At 33.8% G+C, this 22,770-nt stretch overlaps 1 protein-coding gene across 1 annotated transcript in view; it reads right to left on the reverse strand.

The window, feature by feature from the left end:
* Positions 1–22,770, reverse strand: part of ASPM (assembly factor for spindle microtubules) — a 73,955-nt gene that overhangs the window by 32,683 nt on the left and 18,502 nt on the right. Inside the window, exons 8-17 of the mRNA XM_058274913.2 lie at positions 21,638–21,779; positions 20,977–21,107; positions 20,295–20,470; positions 16,056–16,201; positions 15,880–15,965; positions 15,155–15,376; positions 14,605–14,812; positions 14,367–14,509; positions 14,144–14,272; positions 11,141–11,335 (exon numbers count right to left, since the gene is read on the reverse strand). Coding sequence (XP_058130896.1) covers positions 11,141–11,335; positions 14,144–14,272; positions 14,367–14,509; positions 14,605–14,812; positions 15,155–15,376; positions 15,880–15,965; positions 16,056–16,201; positions 20,295–20,470; positions 20,977–21,107; positions 21,638–21,779 — 1,578 coding nt within the window. The remainder of the gene's footprint in view (positions 1–11,140; positions 11,336–14,143; positions 14,273–14,366; positions 14,510–14,604; positions 14,813–15,154; positions 15,377–15,879; positions 15,966–16,055; positions 16,202–20,294; positions 20,471–20,976; positions 21,108–21,637; positions 21,780–22,770) is intronic.

Raw genomic sequence — 22,770 nt, forward strand, 5'->3', positions numbered from 1 at the left:
TTCCAAGTTCATTTTTATTCTTTCATGTCTCAACAAAAAGACTTATGGAATCAACGTACCAACATGCTTTGTGGGAAAAAAGAAAAATCTTTTGCTCCCTTCACTATGCTGGAAGCTGGAAGGTGCTAGGCCCCTGCATAGTAGTGCATGAATTCTAGCTTTTTCCTCCTTTCTCTGTATATTGCGCTCAAATATTACACTGTGTCTCTATGTGAATATGGACTGTTAGTATTTACCAACGTATCTGTCTACTTTTTCTTGTTAAAAAAAAGAAAAACTTTAAAAAGATGGGTTATAGAAGGTCAGCACAGGGTGGGTTTGAGGTATTTGGGTGGGTTAAGTGGCCATTTTAACAACATAGCTTCTTCTTTGGTATGTTTAATTGTGATGTTTAATGGATGAAATGGCAATTTAAGAGGACACTTTTAAAATAAAATTATCTCCTAATGATGGCTTGAGTCCTGACACTCAAGGGAATTAGCAGAACCTGTAGGAGTTTATTTGGAACTCACTTTCTCTATTGTAATTTTGTTCTTGTTTATTTTTAAATTTATTTTGTTTCACTGCAGAGGAAAACATCACAAGTGTACAAATCGTTTTGTTACAATAGAACTAAATGTGTACACACGTACACACACAAAGGGACACTTATTTCACAAAATTTTTTCCCAAGTAACACAGCAATTAAGCAACAGAGTTGAAATTATGAGCTAGATTTTAATATCAAAATCCAATTTCTTTCTTTTCTACCAAAGGTATCTATAGTAAACTGATTGTACTAACAGCTTCAATTCTTCATTCCTCCCTGTAGCCATAATATCCAGTGAAGTCATGAGAAGTACATAGCAGCACAGCTTACTGGAGAAAGAATCAAACAGGGTAATCCTGATGAAATGGAGAATAGCAGAGGGATTGTAGAGAGAAGTTAGCTCAGGAAAGCAATCCATGCAGTTAAGAATTCCTAGATTCACCTCCACCTATACACATGTGGTTCTAATCCAAAATAGCATACCATAAACCTGACAGCCAAACTAAGAGGCAGACAATCACCTAGTCCCAGCCTGGCCACATCTTGATGTACACGTGGGACTGATAAAGAGCAATGCAAAGCTTTTGAAAAAGGAACTGACATTGAAGACACACCCATAGAAGGCTTATCAGAACTATGGCTGGAATTCAACCAGAAGCATTACCTGCTGAAATTAAAAAAATGAATATTCTCTATAGGATGTAAATAAAACCCAGAATCTCATACTATGATACTAAAAATATCCAGGATGTAATTCAATATTATTTAGCATGCAAAATACCAGGAAAATCTCAGCTTCCATAAGAAAAGACAATCAATAGATGCCAATGTCAAAATGATGCTGATTTTTGAATTATCAGACAAAAGTAGCTAATGTAAAAATGTTCTGACAAGTAATGAAAACAATGATGAAACTATGGAAAGATAGAAAGTCTCAGTAAGGACATTAAAATATAAATAAGAATCAAATGAGAATATCACAAACAAAAAAACACTTAAAAAAAAAAACTGGTATGGCTCTAAAGCAAAATGAAAGTGATGAAAGTGGTAGACAAAATAGTAATAAACTTTAAGATAGATAAATACAATTATTCAGTCTGACTAGGAAAGAGAAAAAAGTTTGAAAAAAAAAAAAGAAAGAACAGTGTGATGGACAATCTCAAATGGCCTAACACTCATGTCATCAAAGTCCCAATGTGAGAGGAGAGAGTGCAGCGCAGAAATATTTTCTGAAGAAATAATGACTCAAATTTTCAAAAATTTTTGAATAATCACAAAATTGCAGACTTGAAAAGCTCCATGAACGCCAAGGAAAATAAACTCAAAGAAATCCATCGCCAAATACAACATAATCAATCTGCTTAAAACTAATCACAAAGGCAAACTCTTAAAAATAACCTGACAGATGATAAATTATTTACAGAGAAACATATGGTTGAAATGACACAGTTTCATCATAAACCATGAAGCCAGAGGGAAGTGACAAAATATTTTGAAAGTGCTAAAATAAAATAACTCTATACCTAGCAAAATATTTTTCAGGAATGAAAGTGAAATAAACACTTTCTCAGATGGAGAAAACTAAGAACTTGGAATACTGGTAAGGTAAAGAAAGCAACAGAAATAATAAATATCTGTGTAAATAGAATATTCATTCTTCTTGTGTGTTCTTCAAAATTTTTATTCATGGTTGAAAGCAAAAATGATAAAATTGCCTTATCTGTTTTTTATGTATGTAGATGTAATAAATAAGACAAATACAACATAAAAGGGAAAGAAATAGAGGGACCTATATGGTGGCAAATTTTCTACATTCCACTTACCGTGATAAAATATTAATTCTAAGTAGATAAAAAGCTATGTATGCATACCATAATCCCTAAAGCAAACACTAAAATCCTATAAAAAGGGATATGATAAAAAAAGAATTTAAATTAAATTAAATATAGATTTAAAAAGAAATATTGAAAATATTTAAATAATTAAAAAGATAGGAAAGGGAAAAAAATAGAATGAAAAACAAAGGGAACATCAGAAAACAAATAAAAAATAATAGAACTAAATATGAGCATATCAATAAATAACTGGAAAAAAAAATGATTTAAACTACCAAATAAAAGAGGTTTTCAAAATGAATTAAAAAACTAGATACCAGCTATTTAAAAAAAATCACCACCTTACTTCATATATAATGTATAAGTAAAAAGCAAAAAGAAGGAAACAATATACCCTGAAACTGCTAATCAAAGGAAAACTGAAGTAGTTAGATTAATAGCAAGTAAGATAGACTTCAGAAAATTATCAGGAATAAAGAGGGACCTTACATATGTCACCAAGAAGATGTAAGAATCCCAAATGTGTATGTATCTAACAACAGAACTTCAAAAAATGTAAAGCAAAACCTGAAAGAACTGAAAGGAGAAAGACATATTGACAATAACTGGACACTATACAATTAAAATCTATAAGTAATAGCCAGAATTAATAGACAGAAAATTAATAAAAATATAAAAGCACCGTCATCAACCAAATGGATTTAATTGGCATTTATGAAACATTCCACCCAACAATAGCAGAATATACATTCTTTTTAACTGCACATAGAACATTCACCAAGGTCAGGGCCAGCAAGCTTTTTCTGTAAAAGATCAGATAATAAATATCTTCAGTTTTGTGGAACATTTCTGTCACAGCTCAATTCTGTCCATGTAGTTCAAAGGCAGCCCTAAAGAATACATAAACTAAAAGGGGTTTGACTGTGTTACAGAAAACTACATTTAAAATCCAATATTGGATTTGGCCTGTAGGCCAAGGTAAAGAGATCCATCTTTTGTCAGAAAGCAAAACCTTAACAAATTCAAAAGAATTTAATTCATACTGAAAATGATCCTCTCTGGTCATCATGGAATTAAACTAAAAATCAGTTTAGAAATAACAGGAGTTTCCAAACCTTTAGAAAGTAAACTTAAATAATCATAAGTAATGCAGCTAAAGTAGTACTTAGAGGGAAAATGATACCATTAACTGATTATATTTAAAAAGGAAGGAATTAAATCAATTATACCTAAGTGCCCACTTTAAGAAACTATGAGAGAGCAAAATAAAATCAAAATAAGTGGTAGCAGCCAGCAGTCCAGCTTCCAGGACGTTCTTAGCCCCACTTTCCACAGTACTGCCAAGATGCCCAAGAGGAAGGTTAGCTTGACTAAGCGGCAGGGAAGGAGGAGCCCAAAAGACGTCAGTGAGGCTATCTGCTAAACTGGCTCCTGCGAAAGTGGAAGCAAAGCCAAAAAAGTCAGTGGGAAAGTGTGATGGTTAGGTTATTGTGTCAACTTGGCCAGGTAATTGTGCCCGATTGTTTGGTCAAGCAAGCACTGGGCTAACTGTAATATAAAAGGCTTTCATCACCATTGACTTTACTGCAATGGTAAATCATAGATGGCTGATTACAATTACATCAATCAGGGAGATTCCTATCAACAATGAGTGATGCTTTATCCAATCAGCTGAATGCCTTAAAAGGAGAAGTGATTCCAGCATTGAGAATTTCCTAACTTGTCAAGAACCTTCAATGGACTTTCATTGGAGCCCCTGGTTGCAGCCTGCCTGTGGAACCTGGACTTGTGCATCCCCATGGTCATGTGAGAGACTCTGATAAAATCTCTTACTATCGACAGGTATCTCTTGTTGATTGTTTCCCTAGAGAACCCTGATACAGAAAGGATAAACCTTCAGACAAAAAAGTGCAACCGAAAGGAAAAAGGGAAGCAAAGGGAAAATAAGATGAAGTGGCTAACCAAGAAACTAAAACCTGCAGAAAATGGAGAAACTAAAAATGAGGAGAGCCCAGCCCTCTGATGAAGCAGGAGAGAAAGAAGCCAAGTCTGGTTAATATCGTTTACCATGTCTATCAGTGGTCCCCTGATAGACAGTGGTTCTCACTTCTTGTACAATCAGAGGAATATTTTTATCAGCTATTTTGTAAAGGCAAGATTTTTAGTAGCTCTACAAGTAACATTTTTAAGGAGATTGGAATCCTATCTCATCCCATTTTTTAAAGTGTAAATGTTTTGTTTTTTTTAAAGAGCGGAAATCATTTGCTGGTTGTTTATTTTTTGGTACAATCAGAAAATAGTGAGATATTGAATTATGGAGGCTTTGACTGTCTTGGGTTGGGTGTCAACATTCCACTGGAGGCTGGAAGTTTTTATACCCTATAGTACAACACACACTAAATCGTGATTTGGAATCCCAGTCATGCATTTAATATGTGTGGGACATTTTAAATTACTCCTATTTGCATGTTTTTTAGTCAACATGTTTCTTAAAACCACTTCCCTGATCTTGGCTTTCCCTGTCAGAACTCTGTAACATCTTTGGTCGTGGTCACCCCAGTTTTTTAAATAACTTTGTTACGTGCGGTAAAAGATTGGAAATGCGAGCATGTAGTATGTATCGTATTAAATTATGAATTAGTGGGACTTAAAGATGTAACAGCTTTTTAATATTTGAAGATATGGGTACTTGATATCCTCTTAAGGAAAACTTGCCTCCAAATTTTAAGCTGGAAAGTCACTGGAATAACTTCAGAAAAACAACTACATGGCTTTCTAGGTTTTTGGTATGTACATTAAGAATTGCGTATAAATTGTTATAATGTCTGTGCTGATCTTCAAAACAATCAATAAAAATTATAAAAGAAAAATAATACAAGTAGAAGAAATGAAACAATAAAGAACAGAAATCAATAAAATTAAAAACAGAAAAATAGAGAAAAAAAATCAATGAAACCAAAGGCTTGTTCATTAAAAAAATCAGTAAAATTATTAAAACTCTAGGCAAGACTGACAAAGAAAAAGACATAAATAGCAAAATCAAGAATGAAAGAGGAGGCATACTACAGATTGCTCAAACTTAGAAAAATGATAATAGGAGCATACTGTGAACAACTATTCACATATAAATTCAACAACCTAGATGAAATGGGTCAATTATTTGAAAACTACTAAAAAATCACCAATAATAAAATAGTCTGCATTAATTTTAAAGATTTTTTTTTGTGTTAAAAATTACTATATAAAGAAATGTCCAGGCCAAGATGGTTATATAACTGGTGAATTTTACTAAGCCTTTAAAGAATTAATGTCAATTCTATAGAATAGCTTAATGAAAATATAAGAGGAAGGGAAAACTTACCAACTCATTTTATGTTGGCATTTTTACTCTGAAACCCAAACCACACCAAGAGAATACAAGAAAACAGACTGCATTGCTAATGAATATAGCTGTAAAACTCTTCAAACAAATATTAACAAATGGAAGTGAACAATACCTAAAAAGAATAAGTACCACAAACAAGTGGGTTTTATCCCAGGAAAGTAAGGTTAGTGCAAGATTTGAAAATCAATCGATGCAATCCACTATATTAACAGTCTAAAATAAAACCACATTGGCATATCCATTAATGTAGAAAAAGCAAGTGACATAATTCAGTATCCACTGATAATAAAACTCTAAGTAAACTAGAAATAGTGAGGAACTTCTTCAACCTGATGAAGGGCATCTATAAAAAATCTACATTTTATATTATACATAATGGTAAAAAAGAGGGAATGCTTTACTCCTGGCTCAGGAGGCATGAATGGCCAAACTTTCCACTTCTGTTCAACACTGTACTGGCAGTCTTAGTCAGCAAAATAAGTAGAAAAGGAAGGAAGAGAGGGAGGGAGAGAAGACGGGAGAGAGGAATAGTGAGAGGGAGGATGGAAGGTAGGGAATATGTATTGGAAAGGAACAAATGAGTTTGTCTCTACAAGGAGACAAGATGATTTCCTATATAGAAAGTTCCAAAGAATCTACAGGGAAAAAACCAACAAACAAGAAAACTCCATAGCACCAATAAATGAGTTTAGCAATGTCATAAGGCAGAGTGCACATGGAAAAATAAACCATAGGTCTACATAATAGCAATGAACAAATGGGACCCAACATTTAAAAAAAAATATCATTTACAATAGTTCCAAAATAAATGAAATACTTAGGTATAAATCTAACAAAAAGCTGATAAAAGAAATCAAAGAAGATCTAAATATATGGAGAGACATAGCAAGTGGTTCATGGACTGAAAGACTTTACAAAGTAAAGATATCACGTATGCTCCAAATTGATCTGCAGAAGTAATAGAATTCCAATCAAATTCAGCAGGGTTCTTGGTAGAGAGAAGCTGAATATAGAACATATACAGAAAGGCAAGGGAACTGTCATAGCAAAACTAATTTTAGAAAAGAATTAAGTTGGAGGAATCACATGCTACCTGATTTTAAGACTTACTATAAAGCTACAGGAATCAAGGAACTGTGGTATTTGTGAAGGTATAGACAATACATATTAGTGAAACAGAATAAAGTCTAGAAAAAAGATCCATACAAATATGGCCTATTGGCTTATGACAAAGGTGTAAAGGCATTTGTCTTTTCAATAAATGGAATTGGAACAATTGGAAATTATGTAAAAAATGAACCAAGACTAAACCTGCATACCTCATCCAAAAATTAACCCAAAATACATCATAGACCTAAATTTAAAATGGAAACTAAAACTTTTAGAGAGAATGTAGGCATGGCACTAAAAGCACAAGATATAAAATTTTCAAAATGATAACCTGATTTCATCAAAATTAAATACTTCTGTTATGCAAGAGATCTTGTTAAGTGAATAAAAATAGAAACTACAGACTGGGAGAAAATATCTGCAAATCACTATCTAACAAATACATCTGGGATATATAATGAACTCTTAAAACTCAGAAATAAGATAAAAAACTTAGTTATGTAAATGGGCAAATGATTTCAAAAGACACTTTGCCAAAGAGAAAACTCAGAAGGCAAATAAACATAAGAAAACGTGTTCAACATCATTTGAAATTAAGAAAATGCAAATGAAAACTTAGATAAGACACGACTACAGTTATCAGAATGGGTAAATAACATTGGCAATGACAAGTGTGGGTGAGGATGTGGAAAAATTAGAGAATGGGAATGCAAAATGGAACAGTCATCCTGGAAAACAGTTTAACAGTATCTTATAAAGCTAAATTCTTATCATCCAGAAACCCCACTCCTACATATTTACCCTAATGATATAAAAACTGTTCACACAAAAACCTGCACACAACTGAACTAATGTTTATAAAAGCTCTGTTCATTATCATCTAAAACTACAAATACCAAATGACCTTCAATGGGTTAATGGATAATCAAAATGTGGCATCTCCATACAAAGGAATACTATTATACTAATCAGCAATAAAAATAAACAATTGATACAAGTAGCATGTTGGATGAATTGCAAAGCATTATGCTAAGTAAAAGGAGCCAGTTCCAAAAGGTTACTGCATAGTTACATTTATATGACAGTCTCAAAGAGGCAAAACTTCAGTAACAGAGAAGAAAGCTGGGATTTCCAGGGGTTGGATGTGAGGGAGGGATGATCACAAAGGAATAGCATGCAAGAGTTTTTCTGGATGATGGGATTCTTCTCTATTCTGATTGACATGACAGTTACACAAATCTTTGTGTTTAAATTCATGGAAATGTAAACTGGAAAAAAAAAAGTAAATTTTCCTGAATATTAATTTACAAATTAAAACTAAAAAATGGCATCATATACCCAGGAACAAATGAATATATTTAATACCTCTTGCATAAAGTCATAATACATTATCAAGAGACATTTAAAGAACGCTTAAAAGTATAGCGAATATATACCACCTTCATATATTGAAAAACAATATTAAAAAGATATCCATCATAACCATACTGATCTATTTGATTAAATTCCAAATTTGATTCAAACTTGAATGAAAATGTAGAGGAATTTAAAATAGCTAAATCACTTTTTTCTTCTTATTTTCTTTTAAATGTTAATTCAAAAAAATGAGGTCCCCATATACTCCCCTCCCACATCAACAACCTCTTTCATCATCACGGCACATCCACTGCACCTGGTGAAGACATTCTGGAGCACCGCTGCACCACATAGACAGTGGTCCACAGTGCAGTCCACACTCTCCCCAAGTCCACACAGTGGGCCATGGTGGGACATACAATGTCCAGCATCCATCCCTGCAGCACCACCCAGGACAACTCCAAATCCTGAAAATGCCTCCACACTCCATATCTCTTCTTCTGTCTCCCTACCATCAGCAGCCACCATGGCCACCCACTCCACATCACTACTACAATTTCTTCCCTTACTAATCACAATAGTTCCCCAGCAGAACACCAGTAAGTCCACTCTAATCCATACTCTATTCCTCCATCCTGTGGACCCTGGGATGGTTATAGTTATCTACTACATATCAAGATTTCAGTACAAGGCTCAAAGATAGACAAAATAATAACCAAAGAAATAGAAAAAATATTAGAAACATTTCCACACATATAAGAATACTTGATGCATGCTACATGCGGCAAGGATGGTCCTTTCAGCAAATTTCACTGAAACTAGATAGCCATATACAAAAAAGGAAAAATGGCCCCTAGAATAAAAAACATCATGCAAAAATTAATTTCAGTCAAGATCTAAATGTAAAAGGCAAAACATTAAGGTTTTTATACTATAACATAGTTTATTCCTATAACATAGGAAAATATCTTCAGGACCTTAGGACCAAAAAAAAACACCTTTGAAATGGAACATAAAAGTACTAACCATAAAAGGAAATTAAGCACATCCATTAGTAAAATATAAAACAGCAAATCAAAGGTTAAGAAAAAAAGATAATAAAAATGCATATATTCAATAAAGGTATAATAGGCAGAATATAAAGATCTCTTACAAATCCATAAGAAGTCAAACAATGAAATTGAAACATGGGCAACAAACTTGAAAAGAGACTTGAAAGAATATTTCAGATTTCCAATATGAAAAGGTGACCAATAGCATTAAATAATTAAGAAAACACAAATTAAAACACTATGAGATACAACTACAGTCACAAGAATGACTAAAATTCATAAGACAATTTCCAAGTGTTTACCTAACTGTGGAGAAGATATATGAACTCTTATTAGCAGCTGCTAGGTTTTAAATAGCTACAATCACTTTGGAAAGATTATGGCAGTGCATACTAAAACTAATACACAAAAACCCTAAGAGCAAACAATTCTACTCTTGGGTATATACTGAACAGAAATGGATACATTTCATACCAAAAGACACAGTCCTAGTAGGTTTAATCATAATAGCTCAAAACTAGAAAGCCAAATACTTATCAAGAATAGAACAGATAAATTATCGAATACAACAATGAAAATTAAAACTACTACGACACTGATCAACATTTATCAACATTGATAAAACTCAAGTGAAAGAAGTTATACCGTTCAAACCTATTATTACTTAATGCAAAAATAAGCAAGACTAAATCATATCGTTTGAGGAAGATGACTAGGAAAAAGGCATGATTGGTATAAATTAGGGGAGCAATTGCTTTGGGCTGGGGTGGAGAGGTTAATTGAGAAATGGATGGTGATTGCATGGACATTCAATTCATTTTGTGAAAAATTAAACTCTTTTTGTCTTTTTTTTTTTTTTAGATTTTATTTATTTATTCCCTCCCCCCTTGCAGCCTGTCCTGCTGTCTGCTCTGTGTCTACCCACTGCTTCTTCCTCTATGTCTGCTTGTCTCCCTTTGTTGCACCACCTTGCTGCAGCAGCTCTCCACAGGCGCGGGCCAGCTTGCATTCACAAGGAGGCCCTGGGACACAAAACCAGGGTCTCCCACATGGTAGACGGGAGCCCAATTGATTGAGCCACAGCCACTTGCCAAGCTCTTTTTGTTTTGTGTAATTTTCTATGTGTAATATTTCACATTAGAAAAATGTTTAAAAAAAAACAAATTATTAAATTAGAATTGCTTCTTCATTTATCAATAATGGTAGCCAGACAAATGTTTCCAAATTTACAAACAGATAAAATTATGGGGTGATTTTTCAATGGCATTTACAAAGATAAATTTAAATAGGGTACCTTTCTAATGTTAATAAAATAGAACCTAAAATCAAAAATTAATCTATATATATGTATGGAACATTTCTATTATGTAAAGTAGAAATATCACATACTTTTTACTAAATAAAAAAGAAAATCACATTTTATAGACTAATTGCAAGTAATATTTATATCACATGCCAAATTAGTGGGCTATAGAGGAAAACATGTACATTTGTCTCCAATGAGAAGTTTCCCGGAGTCATATTAAAACTTAGAAAAAAGCTTGGTTGAGTATATGGATATACAAAGTAGAATGGCAGCTTCTAGTATGTCACAGAGAACTAGACTACAAACTTCTAATATAAAACAAAGACAGCAAAGGGTATATATAATTAGATTGTTTGCTCCTTCAGAACAAGGGCAGCATTTCAATTATATTTAAGTCTACGCAAAGACTTTTGTAGTTAGTAGGAAGATGTCAAATATTTGTTAAAATTAGATATTAGAAAAAAAATAGACTCCTAAACTATAATCATTTAACCTTTATCACATTTATCTTTTCCTTAAAATGCCATTAAAATTTTTATATTCAAAAATTAGTCCAAGATACTATACCTGAATAACTGATGCTGATTTATTTTGAAATTTTTCCAGGTTCTCCCTTTTTAACATTAATAATTTTCTCTGTGCTAAGAGTCTTCGCCAATGTTTCTGAATGATCAATGCTGCATTAACCTTCTTCTTCAATCGTTGTTTAGTTAGAAAATTGATTATAGCAAACTGAATAATTATTGCAGCTTTGTCTCTCTCCTAAAAAAGCAAAAAGAAAATCAGCAAATGTGAATTAAATATTTAACCACTTAAAATCCTGAATCATTCTTTGTGAGTGTATCATCTGTTAAATGAAACCTTAATCAAATTGACACTAGAAATAAAATGCCCCTAGACTTATTTTAAGCATGCTTTAAGTATGTTCAGCTTTAGACATAGATACTTCTGGGCATGTTAAAAGGGCTGATTAATGGGTTTCCAGATATATTTGCATAATGAAGCAAAGAGTCTTAGGAAATAACAATCTAAAATATCTGTTTTATGTTTGATCTCATAGGTACTCAGTAATCAGAATAAAAGCAATTTGAACTATAATCTGGTATGTACCTCAGATATGGTTCCATTGAATTCATGCTTGACTTTTGGAAAGGACATGGATTGAATTGGAAAAAAAAGAAAAAAAAAGAAAAAAGAAACCCCCAAATAAAATTCTTTACAAGATAAAGTAGTATTGCTTTGTTATAACTAGAACAAATTATAATACAAAAAAGGGGAGAAGCAAAAGACCCTTCTTCAATAAAGAGCACATTGTGGCTTTAAATCAAAGAGGCAGTTTGGGTTTTGAGAAGTAGTATCTGAGCTGCCCAAGAGCATTAGTGGCCAAAAGGAATTAGATGCCCTGGGAGCACTAGAAACCAGTACCTGGCATATCTCTTTTTCGGTTACTTCTGATGTCAGGTACCATTCTAAATACTTCATGGATGACTCACTTAAATCTCACAACCACCATATGAAGAACAGGTACTACTCTTATGACTAGGAGGGAATGGAAGCAGAGAGGTCATGACTTAGTCCCACAGGAAGTACAACCAGGATTTGAACTAGGTAGTCTGGCTTCAAAGTCCATGCCTTTAAACATAGCTTTAAACAGGATAGCAAAGCAATTATCACCTGAATTGGAAACTAGAAGATGAGTTATTTCCTCTGGTAAAAAGGATAACTTATAGCATGTCTGGTAACTCTTCATGTTGCTACCTGGAATAGCCGACCATGGCGGGGGGGGGGGGGGGGGAGACTGTCTACAAAGAGACTAGCTATGGATTTTAATTATTAGTAGCTCTCAAAAGGTTTACGGTTTCTGTGGATATAGGCAGAATGGTATGACAAGACACTCATCTATGGAAGGGATAAAAATGATGTTCCAATAAAGGAAAATGGTAATCAATGGATTGAAAGAAATACTAAGGAATGGTGAGGGTCACATACTGGATAACTCCCCTGAGTTAGAAAAGACTAGACAATTCTATAATTGGGCTAGGGAATTAAGTACAACAATTTTATTAAGCCATCTAAAATCATTGACAGTGTCCCCGTGAAGGCTATATGGCCTTTGAAACTATATAGGGAAGCAGATTTGGCTCCACTGATAAAGCGTCCACCTACCATATGAGAGGTACAGGGTTCAAACCCAGGGCTTCCTGGCCCGTGTGGTGAGCTGGTCCACACACAGTGCTGATGTGCGCAAAGAGTGCTATGCCATGCAAGGGTGTCCCCCGCGTAGGGGAGCTCCACACACAAGAACTGCGCCCCATAGGAGAGCTGCCCTCCGTGAAAAAAGCACAGCCTGCGCAGGAGTGGCACTGCACAGATGGAGAGCTGACACAGAAAGATTATGCAACAAAAAGAGACACGATTCCCGGTGCCGCTGACAAGAATGTAAGGGGACACAGAAGAACACAACAGCAAATGGACACAGAGAGAAGACAACGGGGGGGGAGGGGGGGCAGGATATAAATAAATAAAAAATATATCTAAAAAAAAAGACTATAGATCTAAGATAGGGCATGTGGCAGGAGCAAATTACTTCAACTAATATTATCTCCAAGTTGGACACAGTATGGAAAAACACGTTACATTTAAGATGCCAAAATTTAACTGTTTATTATAACCATTAAGAACTTTATCATAAATGTATTGTAATTCAAAATTGAGGAGCAATATTAAGTGGAATACAACTTCTGAAATGTCTGATAAAGTGTAAAAAGTATGGATGCTTGTTTTATTTTGATTCATTTTATTTTTTCAAGTAAATGAATATAAGTACTGATAGTAGAGAAGATAGGGAGATGAAAGGAATAAAATAGTTTGTTCAACCCGATCAAGGAAACCATCTCTCAGCTTAAAAGCAACATTTTTCTCAAAATTCAAGAGAAATGAAAGTTATTTTTACATTAGCAAAATTTCAGACTATCGGGAGTCATGACGGAAAACTAAATGACATCCCTATTCCTGCGCCCAAGTCCTAAACATTTTGAGAAATAAAACAATAGAAACCAAAAATCACTTTTATAACTAATAAAGGAAAACTGGAAGACAATTTTGGGCAGACAAAATGAACTTGCCAATTGAACCAGAAATCAGACATGAACATCCAGTACCAAGCAGCACTAGTTGGTATCAAGCCTTAGCAAGCACTGCCTGAAAAAACATTCAGACCTCTTCATCCTTGGAGGTAGGTTAGATTCCAAGGGAAAGAAGGGGAGAGGTGAGTCAAGCATTCCCAGTTTATTCTTTACAAACTGATAAAGCAGATAGGTTACTTCATTTCCCTAGAGCAGAGTAAATAAGAGTGGACAAGGCAGAAAATATACCAATTGAAGGAAGCATCAGGAGTTAGAGAGAAATATCCCTAACTATCCCAATTCAAACAATACACATAAAAAAAATTATTAAATTTACCTTAAAAACTTCATACATCAGTAAAATGTAAAAAATTGGAAAGAATCAATTAACTGGCATCTTATGAAGTACAATACATACTACGGTGTTTTCATTTTTTAGGAATACCTGATGGTGCTTTAGATCTATTCTTAGTTTATATTTTCTCCAAGTCGTCTGTATAAGTCGAGCAGCTCTTGTTTCTTTACAAAGATCCAAAAGTCTTGCACAAAGAAATGACAAATAGGTGATAACCACCTAAGAGAAAACACAAAAGTTGAAAAGAGAAGAACAAAAAATATGCAATTTGTTATCCTCTGAGACATTATAATTAAACTCTTCCTTTACTTACCTTTTCATCTGGAATTGTATTTGACATATCTGAATGGTTAATCATAGCAGGTATTCCACCAAGGTCTCTAACTGCAGAGCTAACCAGCTGAAAATTTTTCTTTTCATTTTGTAGAAGTTCTTTGTGTAGTTCTGAAGTATTTTCTACTATGCAAGTGAAAAAGAGAGACTGTTCTAGCCAAAAATCAGACATGGCAAATAAAAATATATAGAAAGTTAATTAGCAAAAAGGGATTAACCGTGATCAAATGCTTTAGGAGACATATCCAGAGAACTATCATCCGATTCAGATGATGAATTCAATACCACTGAACCAGTCTGTGTGCATTCCATGGTTTGAGTGGTACGCTGACATATAGCTTCAAAAGGCAAATAGCAAGGATGGTAATGATGGATCAGATAACATAATGCACGGCCATCTGAGAAAGACACTGTAAAATTCTCCACCTGATTAGAAATAGAAACATAATTTACTGTATTTAGATATTAATATAGATATGGATGGTTTTGTAGTCCATTATTCCCTTAAATAGCTATATCACTTTAATTGCTAATAGTACTTAATGTAATACCATATTCACAGATAAATTCTCAATTATAAAAACTAACAATTCTGAAATAGAATTTGATTACACAGTGTATGAAAATACCCATACTCATTTGAGGAAAAGTTTGCATACACAAAAAAATTATTTAAGAAATACACAGTTTTATGCATTACGCTTAATTGACTTTAACCAAAATTTATTTATAAAAGATACTCAGTTAAACAAAAACAAAGAAACTTACTTTCTTATTATAAAAGGCACAAACAGCATTTACCCAATCCATCAGTAGCTTTATACTTTCACTATATTTTTCAAAGGAAGCACTATATCTTTTGTCTTTTATCTTATTAATGACAACATCGGAATGACATGATAGTGCAGAGGCTGTTTTTTTTTTACTCTGTGTATGTTTTAAAAAGTCAATTTCCTCCTTTAATTGATCTAAATTAAGGGAAATATCCACCTGTAACACAAAAAGGATAAATAACTTTACATATATTATTTTTAACTCACAGAAATTAAAATGTCTTCTATTTAGAGAAACTAAGATTTTAAATTTTAACATAACCTAATCAGAAACTTTAAAAATTTAAGGGAAAGAAAGTGCACAAAATGTATATGCTACAATTTTTAAGGCAAAAACAGTCTATACAGAAATAATGGAATGTGTAGTGATTATGAATATGAAATTTTCACACAAGCCTAGACTGCAATCTCTGCTTCACTTCTTATCAATGACGTAACCTTCAGCTTCAGTTCCCTCATCTGTAAAGTAGAGATAAAATCCAGCCTTATAGGGTTGAAGATGAAATCAGAACGTGTAAAGGACTCCACACATTTCCTGGGACAGAACCAACCCCAGTAAATGATAATTATTATTTTAGTCTTTATTTGATTCTAATTGTTTTTGCAAACCAATATTCAAAATTGATCAAAAAAATCTAAAATGTACCAAATTTTGAATACCTGAAAAGCCAATGCTATTTTCCAAAGCAACGCGAGAGTTTTTTCCCTATGCCTATCCACAATGTCCTTAGATTGGATTGTATTTCCTACAAATGAAAACAGTCCATTAACATAATATACATATACATATCAATTTTTAGTGAGGAGATAATGTTTCATCTCTACTCAGCTTTTACCTTGCTCATCAATTAACTGAATTCCTTGTGATTTCAGAATTTGAAAAACAATGTCAACATTGTGGATCTTTTGAAGACGACTTATTGCAGGAATTCTGAGTTTCTTTGAGAGAGTCCAGTTCTGTGTGAGAAGTTCCATGGTTCGCCTAGCAGTAAACAAATTTTCAGATGAAATTGCTATGTAAAAACATATATGAAAAATACACTTCATTTAAATTGAAATGGAAAAAACTGTTCATTTTATTTACCAAATAAATCCCAAGAGTTTAAGGGCTTTTAGATCAAAAGGACTCCAAAAAGTCAGGGCCCTCCTGTTCCAGTTAATAAATCAGAGTTATTTCTCATGTTAAGTCTAGGGGTTAGGAAAGGGGTCTATGAAGAGATAATAAAAAACAAACAAACAAACGAAAACATTAAATTCCTATCCTGGGGAGTTCTACATTCTCTAATAGAGTGCCAAGAATCTCTAGAGTACATAGGCAGTTCATAGCAAAAGAGGACAGATCACTATGACAGACTCTTGATAGTAATGCCTGTACTTATGAATATTATTCTTGCAAAACTGAAACTTAGCCTAGTAATATATATTGCCTAAGAATTATCTGCTGAAACCTTCTTATTTCTCAAACGTAACTTCTCTCCAAGCCAAACTCAGCATATAAGCTCAATGCCTCCCCCCACAGTGTGGGACATGACTCCCAGGGATGGGCCTTCCTGGCACCGAAGGATTATTATCAAGTGCCAACTGCAATGCATTTGGAAAAAGACTTTGGCCAAAAGGGGGAAATATTAAATACTAATCAGTTTTATGGTTAAGAGATTTAAAATCAGCTGAGAGGTCATTCCAGAGGTTACACTTATGCACATCTCAGGAGGATCTCACTGCCACAGCAAACAATGCCTCAAGCAGGGGGCTCCTGAGGGCTCTAGAGCCATCCAAATACTACAGGTAGGGCAAAAGCCACCTGTACCCCATTGGTGGGCCTAACCTTGGAATATATGATAATCTGTGTCCCCAATGTAACAGAGTTAGACTCGTTTATAATTTCCCTACACATGGTTCTTCTGCTCCTTTTATTTGAACCTATAATTAACACTATACCTGCTAAATATATGTCCCAGAGACTAATTCTTCTGCCTGTTCAAATGCCAAGTCAGCAGAGTCACAGACAACACCTATTCTCCAGTTCATTGGACTTGCTCCCCAGGAAAACTAACAAAATGATGGACAACGCCCATCTCAAAAAACAGAGTTCTATGACTACAAGCAAGACAGTTCCATCTATCTGCCCCATGGGATCTAAGCCTCCTCTCAGTTGGACAGAGAGGGCATCATCATCCCAAAATCCTCAAGACTGAGAAATGAACAAACATAACTATGGACCAAAGTAGACTTACGATTATTCTAATAATGAAAGAACTTATAAAATTGATATAAAGACAGTGGTCACCAGAGGTACTGAGATGAGGGAGAGGGAAAAATAGGTATAACTGGGGCATTTTTGAGACATTGGAATTGTTCAGCATGATATTGCAGTGACAGATACAATCCATTATACATTTTGCCAAAACCCATAAAATTGTGTGGTGCAAAGTGTAAAACATAAACTATAGAACATGACTAGTAGCAATGCTTCAATATGTGTTCATCAATACTGAAAATGTAAGAGGAGAGAGGGTGGGGTATATGGGAATCCCTTAATATTTTCAATGTAACTTCCATGTAATCTAAAACTTAGAAATAAGGAATAATAAAAAATAAAAAAAATCTAAATAAAGGAGTTCAAATATACAATGACACATGTGAACAAAATAACAAGGTTCTACAGAGAAAGAAAGAAGGAAGAAAGGGAAAGCAAGAAGGGAGTTAAGGCAGGGAGGAAAAAAGGGTAGGAGGAAGGAAAGATGGCTTTTATTGAGGTGGCACTATATTCTACACACCAAAAAGTGCTTCTATCCTTAAATTTTAGTCCTCACAGCAAATCCCACAACTTGGGTATTGTTATCCCATTTTTCACAGGTGAAGAAATCAAGGTCCAAGGAGATTAAATAAATTGCCTATAGTCATGTAGGTAAGTAATGACATAACTAAAATATAAAACTCAGTTTTATCAGTTTAAAAGTCATTGTCTTATAACTATACCAGATTACTATAGAAATATTTGAGTGCCTACCTAAAAAAATATATACCTCAGTTCAAATTCAAACCAGTAGTGCTTCATTCCTTAAACAATTGTTATTTCCACAGATAAAGCAAGACTTAACCAATTATTGTATGTAGCTGAAAGCTGACAGAATTGTTTATAGAGAATCATTGCTTCTTATGGTCTACTAACCCAAGCAGTGTATGAAGGATTTCTGCAACAGTAGACCACCCCATCACCTGTGCCATTAATGGATTAACCATTCGCAAGTAATCCCTCAAATAACCTCAAAGTTCTATGAAACAATCATTTTCATGAAACGGCACAGAATAGAAATTTGATACGTAAAATCCAGTCTTTTAACTAGGGTGAGTTCCCAACCAACTACACAACATCAACAACCAACCTTGCTAAATACTCAGTCATTCCTATAAAACTATAGAAAATGTATTTCTTTGTGGAAGAATAGCAATGAGCATAAAACCAATCACTGCTCTACCTGGATAGCAATAAAAGTTTAAAAACTTGAATCCCTTTTAGCCAGAAAATAGATATAATGGCTTAATTAATGAATAAATTAATCAAATACAAAAATAATATGTGGAATATTTTCAGCAAATTCTTTTGCTTATATGTATATTACTCGAGTAAGAGAAAGCTATAGTGAAAGTTGAAGACTATTAACTTGTGAGAATATACAATCTGGAAAGAAAAGAATGGCCGTGGAAATTTAATTTGGAAAGATTTAAGGGACACATATGTTGTTTCTGATAAACTGAGGACTCATAAAGTTGTGGGGAATCTCTTCCTCATAAATATCAAAGATTTCCTTCATTCTGGCCAAGTAGTTCCTGACTTCAGCTTAAATGGGAAACTGGATTTTGCCTAAGGACAGGTATAGATGTCATCAAGTTTTTCTACCAAACCAACATTGCCTTCCTAAAACATTCAACCATTGCTCATGTATGGTTTTTCTGATTAGTAATAAACAATTTAATCATCTTTTAGCACAATATAATCCTTCAATATCTGAAGACATATTATGTCTCTGCTCTTTTGCTAGCTAAGCATTCATAGTTCTTTCAACTGGTCCCATAACACATGGATTTAAGGTTCTCAGTGTATACCATAGACATATCTGGTCTAAACAAAGAAGTGAATAATAAGCATATTTAAGTGACTTCTTTCCTGTTAATTTTTCAGCCACTTTGAATTTTGGAATAAAGACTGCTTGCAACATTCTGGCATAACAGAAGTAACTTAAAATCTGACAAGAATGTACCAGATCAAGAAAAGGGCTCAGATAGCTTTACTGTAGTGGAGATATTTTATGAAGGCCCTTATCTCTTTGGTTTTCATATTTCAGAGCTTAACTGCTGTTTTGAGGCTTAACAGCTTCTGAAAGACATATAAAAAATCCATATCTTTGCTGTAAAGAGATATCTTTCCTCAATTCCAAGTGCTTCCTTGATAAGGATGTAACATAATTGGAGAGATTCCTACATCACTGATGTCATCAATCTGTGTATACCATAGAGGCCAACCCTAGCACCATGCCAAAGCCTACGCAGGGATTGCAACCCGGTGCAACACATCAAAGACAATTTTGAGGATCCAGGCTGTTACTGAAAAAATATTGCATGATTTTAAATCAGACTTCCTGAGTTTATGCCCCAATTACACTGTTTAAAACTTGAGCAAAACATTCTATTTCTAATTTGTTTCAAATGACATGGTAATCAAGAATCCACTGCAGACAAAAAATGTTATTGAAATGTTTGATATTTTAATTAATCCCACATTTTTCCCAACTCTTGTTTAGGACATCAGTAATTCCTAGAGTAGAATCACATGTCAGCAGGAAAAAAAAAAAAAAAAAAAAAGGAGGGGCTAGGGGGCTAGAGATAAGGTCTGTAGGCCTAAAAACTGATAAACCATTTGCTGAGAGTGTTGCAGATAACTATCTTAATTTTCACAAACTTAATTGTATTCCATTACAGAAAAGAACAAGAAAGTTGTATTAGTACAGAAAAAGGTATTTTCCAGGAAAGTTTGGTCTATTCTGTTAAACAATATAATTATTTTCTATACTTACACAAGACGCACCCCACATTGCAAGTCTACGGCAAGATTTGTAACAGCAAAATCAAATTCATCAAATGGTGTCTGAACATGGCTAACAGGTAATCCCAAGAAATTAAGGTGACGGGAAAGGTCACCTTCTCCACTTAGGAAGTCTCGTGAAAAAGCCAGAAGAATTTCTTTACTAGCCTGCGGAAAAGTAAACTACAGGTATTGTATTCCAATATTATAATTTTTTTCGAATAAAAAAAAATCCTTCAAATCATTCTGTACATATAGAAATAAAATTAATAGTAATATAAAAAGATTATCATTTTCACATCAAATGGGGATAATACAAATTTAATGATTTCCAATTTAAGACTTCTAAAATAATTGCCCATAACAAATAATATATTCTAAAAATTAGCATTAATTTTGATGCATTAAAATTAGGAAATTTACCCCCAAATGAATTCGACAGAGGGACAATTTAGTTCATTCTCAAGTCAAGAGTAAGCATAATGAGCTGGTGAAATATCATCTGACAGAGGTCAAGCACAGCTCGAGTTATTGATATGACTTACTAGATACGCATTCCTATTCTACTTCAGAGTACTGTTCTTTGGGGAACTCATTTTCCTTAAAACAAACTACACAATAAAATTAAGCAAAAGTCTTAATGTAAAATATAAAACATAAAATGATAACTGTACCTTGAATTCAGCATCTTTACAAAAGAGACATGGATCGTGATCAATCAGTCTGGAGATCTTAGCATAATCCAGGAAGCAGACCAACAGTAACAGCTTTTTCAATGTAAACTTAGACAAAGCTTCTTCATGCCCTTAAAGTATCAAAACAATAGTAATAATTTGCTAGCAATAAAAAAATAAAACAGACACAAATAAAACACTATGTGGCTGTTCTACGAATTCATTCAATACTGAGAATAACTCTATAGGGTAGATATCATTAACATTTCCATTTCAAAAAGGAACAGAGGCACAGAGACATCAAGAGACTTAGTTGGTCTTCCTCATAAATATTTATTGAGCACCTACTGTATGTTAACTATCCTAGATGCTGGATATACAGTAGTAAACCAAAACAAATATGATATCCACCCTCATGGGGCTCTCAGCCTACTGGAGGTAGGGGGTGGAGCAAGGCAACACACAGGTGAAAATAATTACAAATAGTGATGGAAGAAATGATGGAGGATAATGAGGCTGGAGGAAGGATAAGTACGAGGAAATAAAGATCAATTTAAACAGGTTTTTCTGAGAAGATAAAATTTAGATTGATATGAGAAAAATGAGAAGAAGTTATTTATGTCTAATGTGGAGAGAATGCAGTGGAGGCAAAAATACCTACCATCTCTATAAAGATGAGGAACACTGGGGTGTCTATACTCAGCTGCTATATCAGGATTCCAAAGTAAGCGATACAGGATAAACATAGCTAACCCTGTGACATCACTGTTATCTTCCAAAGATATGAGTTCACCATAAATTGTCTGAAAAGAAGAAATCCAAGCTAAAGTCAAGACTATGTAATCTCTAAGAAGAAAAGGGATGTGACTGGAGAAGGGCAAACAGCAATCTTCTATGGAAATGGCAATGTTCTATTTCTTAAATAGCATGGAGGTGAAGCTGATATTGCTTAATATCCTATTTAATTTGTACATTTATACTTTATTCATTCTGCAGTATACAGAGTATATCTTACAATGAAAAAAGATAAATGCTCAGGACTAATATAAAGTCTTAAAAATCATCTGACAAGCAATATTCACATTTTAATTTTAAACTTTAAGCTAAAGAAACCTAAATATTCAAATTTTCTAATAGCTAACAAGTGGAAAACCACCTGAAAATCACCTAAGACAATAATTTGGAAAGTTCAGATCTGTTTGTAATCAACAATTTAAATATGAGATTATATTAAGCATTAATATCCTTATTTTCAGATCAAGTAAAAAAAGCTAAAAACATTATATTATATGCAATAACCTTATATCGTCAATTGACATAATATAGAAATAAAAATATGAAAAAGTATTAATATCTCTCAGAATGGAGAAATTTTATTGTTTGCCTTTGAAGCTTTCTTAAAACCACTTAACAGTCATGCAGTTACCAAATCCTAAAGTGTGGGAAACATTGGCATGGTGGTAAGGTAGAATGTTTTATTATTCACATTTATTAATCCCTCCTTTCCCTATAAAAGTATGATACATCCCTACCAACTGCCATAGACTTGCAGTGCCTTTTGAGGAAGATAGTAAATTCCTGCCTCATTTATGCTTGGCCAGATGATGTGCCTTGACCAAGGGAATATGGGCAAAGGATGCATTCTACATCTAAGCAAAAGTTGTAAAAGGCATTGCAAGTTTCTACACAAGTGTCTTGCTTTTTATTTGGGCTACAAGAAAGATACAGGGATGTGGCTCAAGCAGTTGGGAGGTCCTGGATTCAGTTTCTGTATCTCCCAAAGAAGATGAGCAA

Source organism: Dasypus novemcinctus, chromosome 13 (assembly GCF_030445035.2).
Source record: "Dasypus novemcinctus isolate mDasNov1 chromosome 13, mDasNov1.1.hap2, whole genome shotgun sequence".
Taxonomy (NCBI): Eukaryota; Metazoa; Chordata; class Mammalia; order Cingulata; family Dasypodidae; genus Dasypus; species Dasypus novemcinctus.